This window comes from Pipistrellus kuhlii, unplaced genomic scaffold (genome assembly GCF_014108245.1).
Source record: "Pipistrellus kuhlii isolate mPipKuh1 unplaced genomic scaffold, mPipKuh1.p scaffold_m20_p_14, whole genome shotgun sequence".
In the NCBI taxonomy this organism is placed as follows: Eukaryota; Metazoa; Chordata; class Mammalia; order Chiroptera; family Vespertilionidae; genus Pipistrellus; species Pipistrellus kuhlii.
In genome coordinates this window covers 40,745,470-40,756,008 of record NW_023425449.1, presented here as the reverse complement: position 1 = coordinate 40,756,008, position 10,539 = coordinate 40,745,470, and the positions used below count along the sequence as shown (strand labels likewise).

The following is a 10,539-nucleotide window of genomic DNA, read 5'->3' as shown; positions in this document are numbered from 1 at the left end:
GAAGAGTTCAGTGCAAATCATATGCGTAATTTATGTTTTTATAATAGTCACATTTAAAAAAGTAAAAAGAAAAAGGAACTATTAAATTTAATAACATATTTTGTTTAACCCAATAGATCTAAAACATTATAATTTCAACATGCAATCAATATGAAAAAAATGAGTAAGATATTTTCCTTTTTTTGTGTTAAGTCTTGGAAGTTGGTGTACATTTTATTAATATATTTATGACACATTTCAGTTAAGATGAGCTACATTTCGGTGCTCAATAGCCAAGGGTCTATGTGGGACAGGGGCAGAGCTACAGTTGCTAGATGAACTTAGCTATGTCCCCAAGCCCACCTTCTTAACCCTTCTGAAATTAATTCAACTGCCTATACTGTGCCTGGCATACCACATGTATTCAGTACATTTTATGATTAATTTTTCCTTCTGTAAATCGAGAACAACCCTATACATACCATGAGAGCTGGTGTAAAGGATGAATAGAGATGACCCATAGAAAGCATTCCATTTTTTCATTTAACTACAGTTTATGGAGCCTACTGATTGTCAAAGCACCATTCCCGGAGGTGGGGAGAGCTCAGTGAACAAAACAAGGATCACAGAGTTTATCATCTAAACTCTGATTTCATGGAGCTTATATTTGGGAGATATGATAAACCAAAGTAAAGTAATAAATGATATCAGATATTAAAAGTGATACATGAGTCCAGTGAGTGATAGAAAAACAGAGCAGAAAGGGGATGTGTGGGAGGACACTTGGAATTTTAAGTAGGGTTGTTAGCCCACCAAGGAGCTAACCATCTGAGTCAAGATTTAAAGAGCATCCCATGGCCGAAACCAGTTTGGATCATTGGATAGAGCGTCTGCCTGCGGACTGAAGGGTCCCGGGTTCGATTCCGGTCAAGGGCATGTACCTTGGTTGCAGGCACATTCCTAGTAGGGGGGGTGCAAGAGGCAGCTGATTGATGATTCTCTCTTGTCAATGTTTCTAACTCTCTCTCTCTCTCTCTTCTTCTCTGTAAAAAATCAATAAAATATATTTAAAAATAAAAAATAAAAATAAAGAGCACCCCATGAAGATACCTGAGGGAACAGCAAATGTTAAGGCCTTGAGGGAGAGAAGCATGCCCACCGTGGGGGAGGAACAGCAAGGGCCAGTGTGTCTTGAGGTGTGAGTGAGAAGGTGTCAGGGAGGTAATGGGGGAGGCAGGCCTGCGCCTTGAAGGTTATTTTAGGGACCTCGGCCTTCTCCAAGGAAGACAGGGAGCCAGGGAGGGTATGAGCAGAGAAATGCCTTGGTGTGGCTCAGTCTCATGGGATTGCTAGGAGTGCTGTGCTGTGAATAGACTACAGTGGGGAAGTGCTCCAAGGGGAATGCCTTGGCCTCAGGCCTTAGTGGTTTGGGGAAAGCAGGCAGAAACTGACCCACCAGCCTTGAACCTTCTGCCCAGGGTTCTGAATGGGTGGTCCCACTGATCTGCCCTGTGGAAAGCAAGCTGTGCTGAACCAAGCTGTCCTCCTCCCTCACGTGGGAGCACCAGGAGTGCCCAAGGAAAGAGAGGGAGGCTGAGTTTGCTCTGCTGAAGCTTCTCTCATCATTGGCAGCCTTTGTCTCCTCTGTCTCTCTCTCCCCCTTTTTGCCCAAAACACACAAAAAAAGATTCATAGAATCTAGATTCCCCCCCCCCCCCCCTTGAAATCCCTACATTTGGATTTGCAGATGTGCCAATATTTGGATTTGCTGAGCTGTAAATCAAACTGGTCTCTGCCCTGGAACTGCCTGGTGAAATGCATCTTTCATGAGATGCTCAGATTCCCCAGCACAAATCACACTCCGGTTCAACATCAGCCATAGGAGGCAGGGGCCTCCTAAAGCAGCCAGCCTCCAGGAGGGACTGGCCTGGTGCTTACCCTCCGGTGAGCCCTCTTCCGGGACCAGTCTGAAAGCTGCCTCACAATTCAGCCACAGGATAATGAATGGGGGAGAGGGGGAATGGGACAAGGGGAGGGTCCCTTTTCCTTTCATCTCCTGGTCTTCCCTACCCACGGGGCAGACTAGCCCAGCCTTCTTGAGACAGCCTGCTGATTTGAGGGAAAAAGCCAGTAAGATACAGATGCCAAGGAAAAGGATGCCACTCGGCAGCCTCTGAGCTCTGCTCCTTAATCTGAAGTCCTAGGAGTAATCAGCCCAGGTACCTCACCTCCTGTAAAGAGAACACAAAGAAGAGGGAAGATTCCAAGGCAGCTTCCAACAGTTGAGGCCTCTTTTATGGGCTGGCCCAGGTTATGCAGCAGCTGCTCTGCATATAACTTCGCCTGGAAATCTCCTCCCCACCCCCCGCCCCCAATGTCCCCAGCTCCACGTCCATGAAGCTCTTGGTTTAGGGAAGGCAATGACCTCGATAGGGAGGCACCAGGTGGGCAGCCAGCTGTCCCAATTGGCCCAGGATATGGGTCTTTTAGTGGTAAAACCAGGATAGTCCCAAGCAAACCAGGACAAGTTGATCGCAGTGCATCTGGAAGACACGCTGGCCCAGCCAGTCCGCAGAAGGGCTGGTGTCTGGCTGAACCCGCAGGCCGGTGCCCCGGGGCAGCGTGACACAGCACAGAAAGGAGCCTTGAAATCAGGCAGATTGGAAACCAGCAAGATTCCTATCTCTGCCCTTTTGTACTCTTATCTGAGAACACAAACACCAGGATAGGTAGGATTTAGTAAGAGGATAGCCCCATCCCAAGGTGTTGCTCTCGTATTAAAACGATCATCTGGCTCTTACACGGTATGTGAATCATTTGAGGCATCTCTACACTGCCTTTAGGATTTACCAGGTGCTTCCACATACACGGTCTCATTTGAGAATTCACAGAGAGCAGAGAAGTAGCTTCAGTCCCACGTTAGAGATGGGAAAGGAGGCCGGAGTGGAGAAGAGACAGCTCCAAGGCCATGAACTTGGCAAACGGGACTTCAATCTGGGCCATCAGACTCCATCCTGCTACCTCTCAGCTCCTAAAGTCTGGGCAAAACCTCAGCAGCGGGTAACAGATGCAAGTAAGTCTGGGAGTTTCCTGGTGTAAGGGAGGTATAGAGAAACCTGATTCCCAGCAAACCCACTCAGCAACCTGCTGCTGCCATGAACCTGGGGCAAAGCTTGGGGACGGGGGCGGAGGGGTGGTGATGGCACAGGTAGAGTTCTAGATTGCATAATTACACATTTCTGCTGTTGATGCACCTATTGTGTACATTCTTTTTTAAAAACATTTTTATTGATTTCAGAGAGAAAGGGAGAGAGAGAAACATCAATGATGAGAATCATTGATTGCCTGCCTCCTGCACGCCCTTTACTGGGGATGGAGCCCACAACCTGAGCATGTGCCCTTGACCAGAATCAAACCCAGAACCCTTCAGTCCCCAGGCTGAGGCTCTATCCACTGAGCCAAACTGGCTAGGGTTGTACATTCTTAAACTACCCATTTAAAATGAGATCTCTAGCCGGGACCGGTTTGGCTCAGTGGATAGAGCGTCGGCCTGCGGACTGAAAGGTTCCGGGTTCGATTCCGGTCAAAGGCATGTACCTTGGTTGCGGGCACATCTCCAGTGGGGGGTGTGCAAGAAGCAGCTGATCGATGATTCTCTCTCATCGATGTTTCTGGCTCTCTATCCCTCTCTCTTCCTCTCTGTGAAAAATCAATAAAATATATTAAAAAAAAAATGAGATCTCTAGCACATCTGCAGGGTCCACGCCCTTGCCTCTAGGGCAGAAACTTCAATTCTTGACCATTCCCCACTGCCCTGGACAGAAATAGTGTGAGTCACCAACTGCCATTCAACACTACTTGTTTTATTGGGTGCATTCTCCGAGGAGGTGTGTGGGGTGTGACTCTGGGCTGGGTCATGGAGGAAGTGTGGGGGGATAAAGCCACAGCACAGCTGAGAATTCAAATTCAACTAACACTTCTTTCCCGAGTGGCTGCTCTTGGGAAAAGTACCTTCCGGGGCTTTGTCCTTTGTTTGCTAGGCTCCATCTGTGTGACCTTTCTCCTGCTCTCAATGGGAATTTCCTCCTCTCATTCATTCTCCACAGAGCAGCCTGCATGCCACCTCAAAACCCCAAAGCTCCCCACCTCTCATCTGCAGTTCCATGAATACAAGGAAGGAATTATTATAGGGGCAGGTAAGTTCTAAGAATGCCTTTAGCCTTCAGCCCTATAGTCATTTGCTGTGACAGGGATGAACTTTGAAAAACTGTTCCTTCAGAGAAACCAGTCACAAAAGACCACATATTGTATGATTCCATTTATATGACATGTCTTATTGTATGATTCCATTTATATAAATAGTCAAGACTATGGAGACAAAGTAGAGTAGTGGGTGTCTGGGGCAGGTGGGAGAAATGAGGAGTGACTGCTAATGGGTATGGGGTTTCTTTGGGTGATAATGAAAATATTCTAAAATTCTACTGTGATATTTGCACAATTTTGTGAATATACTAAAATTAATTGGATATCATTTAATGTATGTGAGTTGTATTTCAATAAAGTTTAAAAAGGAAAAATATAAAAACAGAAGATTTTAACTAAGTCATAAAGAAAAAGAACAACAAAAGTTATTTGGAACACAGTGTTGCTTTTAGGCCAAGTCCAAGGTTACTTTACCCAGTTTTAACCTTCCACAGATTTGAGGGATAAGACAGCAAGGCAGTTCCTCTGGGATGACAGCTCCCGCGGACTATTTTGAAGTGGTTTTGTTTATGTTATTTTTCACAGTGTTTGTCCTTATTAGATCTTTACCCCAGAGTGCTGGCTACACACTGTCATACTCCTGTGTCCTAGGGATTCTCTCACCGCCAGTCAGCCTACCCAGTGGCCAAACATAGCTGACAGTAGCAAAGGCTTCCCAGTCTAACAGACCTGGGGTCCCTGGCCATTGCCTTCCCAAGCTTCACTCCTCCCTACATGAGCTCACAGGATAGTGACAAATACCGTTCAGATAACCGCAGCCCCCAGAGCACTGTTATCTCAACAGGCGGTGGGGGGAGGGGGTCTCATCTAGTCAAGGTTTGTGGGATCTTACATAAATTTAACCTGCACAGAAGTTTCTTTTTCTTTTTTTGGAAAAAAATATTTTTATTGATTTCAGAGAGGGAGAGATAGAAACATCACTGATGAGAGAGAATCATTGATCAGCTGCCTCCTGCATGCCCCCCACTGGGAATCAAGCATGCAACCTGGGCAGGTACCCTAGACCAGAATTGAACTAGGGATCCTTCAGTCCTCTGCTCTATCCACGGAGTCAAACCAGGTAGGGCCGGTTTTCCGTGGGTCTGTTTATGCTGTGATCTTAGACTTGCTGACGGCCTCACTTCCATTCTAGCCCCGCTAATATTGATTATTCGGGCCCAACAGTACATAAGTAGATTGATCCCTGCCCCCAAACGGAAAAGGATCCCAGCAGTGTTAGTATATTGCTGTTTCCACTGGTTGGTACACACACTGAATAAATAATGGTGCTACCTGGAAAAACTTAGTCAAAAGAAGCAGTGATGGAAAACTGGGTAGAGGAGGTCGTGAGTTGCATTCTTAATTACACCAACAATTAGTTAGGGTGGTCCAGTGAATGAATACCTAAGCTTGTCTATTGTGAACCCTGCACCCCACTCAGATCCATTATTATTATTATTTTTTTTTTTCAAAAACAAAGAAAGAATCTTTTAGTGGCCTACATTTTAGGTACAAAACACCAAGGGGCAGGAAAGGGGGAGGGTGGAAGTGTCGTCTTGCTCCGGAGGTAATAGGCAATACTCCTCTCATTCTTCAAATCTCTCCCGTCACTTCCTTCTGTAAACCAGCTGGAAGGAAATATATCCACCAGGGGCCTCTGCTCATTTGTTCTTAATTTAAGAACCACTAAGGTAATCCCTACATCTTTTCTCCCCTCACCAAAGAGCTGAATACTTTCTCTCACCACCAGACCAACTAGCGGCTGGACACAAAGGAGGCTGTGAAAGGAACTTTTTGCCAACTTCTAGGGACATCTAATAAACACAGCGCTGGTCCTGGAGGCAAGCCAGGAATGAAGTCTCCCTTTCGCTTTACACTGATTCCTTTCTATGAAATGTTTTCCTCCCCGAAAGTTTCACAGCACTCACTCTGGAAATACCTCTAAACTGGCACACTTCTTGAGCTGTTCCACTAAAAAAAAAAAAAAAAGAAAAATCTTCGCTGTGATCATTGGCAGAAATATGTCCTAGGAAAGAAAATACCTCTGTTTGCTCCCTAAGGCCGGTCCCTCCCTGTCCAGGTACTCTGGCAAAGAGAAGGCCAAGGGTGAAAGCAAACAAGCAGTCAACTCTTATTCTCTCTCTCTCCTCGCTGCACTGGCAGGGGGCGTCAGCCTTCCCACCGGTTTCCAAAGCCTGCAGCTCAGAAGAATACGAAATGCGAACCAAGCCCGCAGCGCGGTGCCCACCGCAGGCCCCGCTCCAGGAGGGCACGCGGGGCTCCCCAGCGGCTGGCCAGGCACCTGCTCCCAGGGCGCCAGCCACGCGGACGGGCGCGCCGGGAGCTCCCCGGCGGGATTTAAAGCGGCCCCGCGCGGGGGCGTGGCCTGGGCGGGGCCCGCGGCCTCGGTGGGCCGGCCGGGGCGGGGGATCCCGGAGGCTCCGCGCCGTGCGGCTGGAAGCACCGGGTTCCGGGAGCGGGCGCCTGTCTCTTTAAGCGCCAGGGGCTGCGCTCCCGCCCGCCCGGGGAGCCCGGAGCCGGATCTGCAATCCCGTCCCTCCCGCTCCGGCGGCGCTTGTTGCTTGCGGGAGCTGCCACCGCCGCCCGGCCGGGTGGCCGAGCGCCTTCTTTCTCCTTCTCCTCCTCCTCCTCGCGCCACACCTCCCCCGGGAGCCGGAGGAGGGGGCACAGCCACCCCAGCAGGAGGTTCGGGGTGAACAGGCATTGCCCCCTCCCCCCCTCCACCTCCAAGTCCCGGGGCGCTAAGAAGCCGAGGGGGCAAGACATGCGGCGCTCCCCGCCGTCCAGCTCCGCCGCCGCCCGCGCCGGGAGAGGAGGGACCGGGGAGCACGCACCTGCAAACTCGCCCTAGAAGTCTCGGGGTGCAGCCACCCCACGGACTCCACCTCTTGGCGGGTGAGTGTGCGCAGGGAACCCGAGCTGGAGGGCACGCGGGGGGTGGGAGGGAGGGAGGGAGGCGGAGGAGGGAGCTCCCCAGGTGAGTCCGATCGGTCCCCGGGCTCACCTGCCTGGACTGTGCTGCGCCCTCCTCGCTCGCTTCCCCGGGGAAGGAGGCGTGAGGAGCGAGGGCGGTCTCTGGGGTTCAGTTAGAGCCCTGGGGTGCCAGCGGGGCTGTGCCAGGGGGCGCTGGGGTAAAGTTTCCCTTCCTGACCCCCGCTGCCCGGGCCTCGCAGGTTAGGGCGCAGGCGGAAGCGGGAGGAGCCGCCGAGGCCGTGGACTTTTGCCCGGGCGCGGTGCAGGGCTGGGGGCGGGGCGGCGCTGGAGGTGCCCGGCTTCCTGAAACCAGGACCCGAAACGAGGAGGAAGGAGGGGAGGAGGCTCGCTGACACCGTAGAATGGCTTCTCCAGTGCTGGATCCGAACCTTCCTCCCGCTCCCGCCCCTTAACAAACGGTCCTTTCCCCGGAGGGGCTCTCTGGGGCTTCCCTGCCTTCCTCTCCCAACAGGTGGTGCCAGCCCCTGCGCGGGCACCGGTGCCCATGAGCCCGGTGGTGGTTTCGCTTTCTCCCCCCATCCCGGCGGCGTGAACCCGTGGTGTCCGCAGCAGCGTGATGGGCAACCAGGTGGAGAAGCTGACCCACCTAAGTTACAAGGAAGTTCCCACGGCCGACCCGACCGGCGTGGACCGGGACGACGGGCCTCGCATCGGGGTCTCCTACATCTTCTCCAACGACGACGAGGAAGCCGCCGAGTCGCAGCCGCCGCCGCCCCAGGGTCCCCCGGAGGGCGGGGGCTCGCCCCAAGGCGATGTGGACGGGCCCCCGCCGCAGCCCTACGACCCCCGGCTGCACGAGGTGGAGTGCTCCGTGTTCTACCGCGACGAGTGCATCTACCAGAAGAGCTTCGCGCCGGGCTCCGCCGCGCTGAGCACCTACACGCCCGAGAACCTGCTCAACAAGTGCAAGCCCGGCGACCTGGTGGAGTTCGTGGCCCAGGCGCAGTACCCGCACTGGGCCGTGTACGTGGGCAACTTCCAGGTGGTGCACCTGCACCGGCTGGAGGTGAGCCACAGCTTCCTGACCGACGCGAGCCAGGGCCGGCGCGGCCGCGTGGTGAACGAGCTGTACCGCTACAAGCCGCTCAGCCCCGCCGCCGTGGTGCGCAACGCGCTGGCGCACGTGGGCGCCAAGGAGCGCGAGCTGAGCTGGCGCAACTCGGAGAGCTTCGCCGCCTGGTGCCGCTACGGCAAGCGCGAGTTCAAGATCGGCGGCGAGCTGCGCATCGGCAAGCAGCCCTACCGCCTGCAGATCCAGCTCGCGGCCCAGCGCAGCCACACGCTCGAGTTCCAGAGCCTGGAGGACCTGATCATGGAGAAGCGGCGCAACGACCAGATCGGGCGCGCCGCGGTGCTGCAGGAGCTCGCCATGCACCTGCACCCGGCCGAGCCGGAAGAGGGCGACGGCGACGAGGACGCTGCGCGGACTAAGCCGCCTCTCGAGCGCCCCCCTGAGCCCTGCTGGGAGGAGGAGGAGGAGGACCGAGTGGCGGTGGTGCACTGATGGGCCGGCTGGATGCAGATCTGTGAGAGGAAGCTGCTGCCAGCAGCCCGCTGCCCCTTCTCTCCATTCCTCTACCTTCACCTTCTGGGCCCCATCTGGGCTCCTGGGCCGTTTGGAAAATAGAGAGTTGGCGAAAGGCGTAGCCAGCTGTGGCTTGAGCTTGTTATTCTTGACAGAGGAGGAGGAAGAGGGTGCAGGTAGGAAGAAAACTTTGGTTGGGGGCATGGCTTGCCCACTCTTGCAATCTGTCTTCTTTCTGAGGTGGGGCACATTGTGGACATGCCTGACGCTAAGTCCCTGCTGGACCTGGCTCCAAAATCCACCCTTTTTATGCACACCGGGGTGGAGAGAAGTTCCGAGTACCAAGGCCTGCCATTGCCCCCTACCCTGGGCTTGGAGGATGCCCTGTCCTAAGGCCAGAGTGGGGTTGTGGCCAGCAGAGAGCCCCATATCCTCTGTCCCTGTGGAGCTGTGTGTGGGATCCAGGAGGCTGAGCGGTTTGTTTTACGGGACTCCTGGGATGCAAGCCTGGAGAAACCAGGACCAGCTTCTGGGAGCAACAGACCAAAAACCCAGCTGCTGCCTGTGAAGCGGAACAAAATGTCCAGTAAACTTGGGCTACAAGACAAAGAGTTTGCTACCTCCCTCCTCCCCGGCCCCACGTAATTCATCTCTGGAGCTGGCCGAGCCTCCTACCCCCGCCTGCTCCACCAGCCACTGCCCGGGTTATAAGTAAATCATTGTCATGGGCCGGCCAGGGGAAGCATTCAATTATGGCTCTGTTTGGCCGCCTTTGTTTCTAGCCTGGGATTGTAGGCATTTACAGCTGTGTTCCTCATTTACAGCTGTGTTCCTCGTTATCCACGGAGGGAATAGCCTTTTGTGTCTCTGATCTAATTAAACCTGCTCAGGCTGTGTTCACCCGCAGGCCGCACCTGGGATTGGCTGGTGCTGGCCACCCCATAAAGTGTCCACTACAGAAGCAGCCAAACAGGTTTGTCCTGGCAGGAATTAGCCAATCACTCCCACTGAACCCCGTTCCTGAACAAGGAAGGTGACCTTTTTAAAATGTAAGGCTTTCTCATTTTTGTTCTTCTGCTGTTAAAATCTTAGGCCCGAGGCAAACTTCAGCGATAAGATATTTATTTTGGCAGCGACACCTGATACACACCTAGTTCAAAAGTCTTTTAATGTGGAAGCAGTCTCCTGGGTGCTGGGAGAGGACACCCCTTCAGAATGCCTTCCCCAGAGAGCTGACGGCAGTCACAAATGCCACGTGGTGTAAGTCAGTGCCAACTCTGGCGACACTCCTAAAGCATTGGTTCCTGATTGTGGGCTCTGTTGGCAGCAGGCTGGCTAATAATACTCGTTGGATCTCCTGCTGAGCACTGGTTTGCTTTATGATGAGGCTTTAAACATTTTTTAAAAACCTGTTCCTTGTGTTCCTGTGAGCTCTTTCATGATGTGTGTCCTGGGCTTCAGAACGCGTCTCTGCCGCAAAATGACATGGCTAACGCTGTCTCAGAAGTTGAGCTGAGTTTTTCTTTCCGTTGGGAGTCATTAGAGATGACACTGAACATACACTGAACATGTCATTTTGCGACCTAATTCTCACACGGTTGGAGTAGAATCCTGTTTGAGTCTACCGTGTGGTCATCCTTGGGCCTCCTGCCTGGACATCTCTAAATCAAGGCAACAAGATTTGAAGGATGTCCTTGTATATTTTTTTCAGGCTTGGCATTTGAGGCCATAATTTTTTAAGACTTCATAGCACCTCCACATGACGTCATTTCATTGCA

At 52.7% G+C, this 10,539-nt stretch overlaps 1 protein-coding gene across 2 annotated transcripts; it reads left to right on the top strand.

The window, feature by feature from the left end:
- Positions 1 to 6,629: 6,629 nt before the first annotated feature.
- Positions 6,630 to 10,173, top strand: LRATD2 (LRAT domain containing 2). 2 transcript variants are annotated; one of them, XM_045581528.1, is made up of 2 exons: positions 6,630 to 7,137; positions 7,789 to 10,173. In XM_045581528.1, the coding sequence occupies exon 2, from the start codon at positions 7,793 to 7,795 to the stop codon at positions 8,738 to 8,740; it is 948 nt and encodes a 315-aa protein (XP_045437484.1). In that variant the 5' UTR covers positions 6,630 to 7,137; positions 7,789 to 7,792; the 3' UTR covers positions 8,741 to 10,173. The 2 variants fall into 2 exon arrangements, with proteins under 2 accessions (XP_045437484.1, XP_045437483.1); XM_045581527.1 differs by having other exon boundaries at positions 6,631 to 7,137; positions 7,689 to 10,173.
- Positions 10,174 to 10,539: the final 366 nt, after the last annotated feature.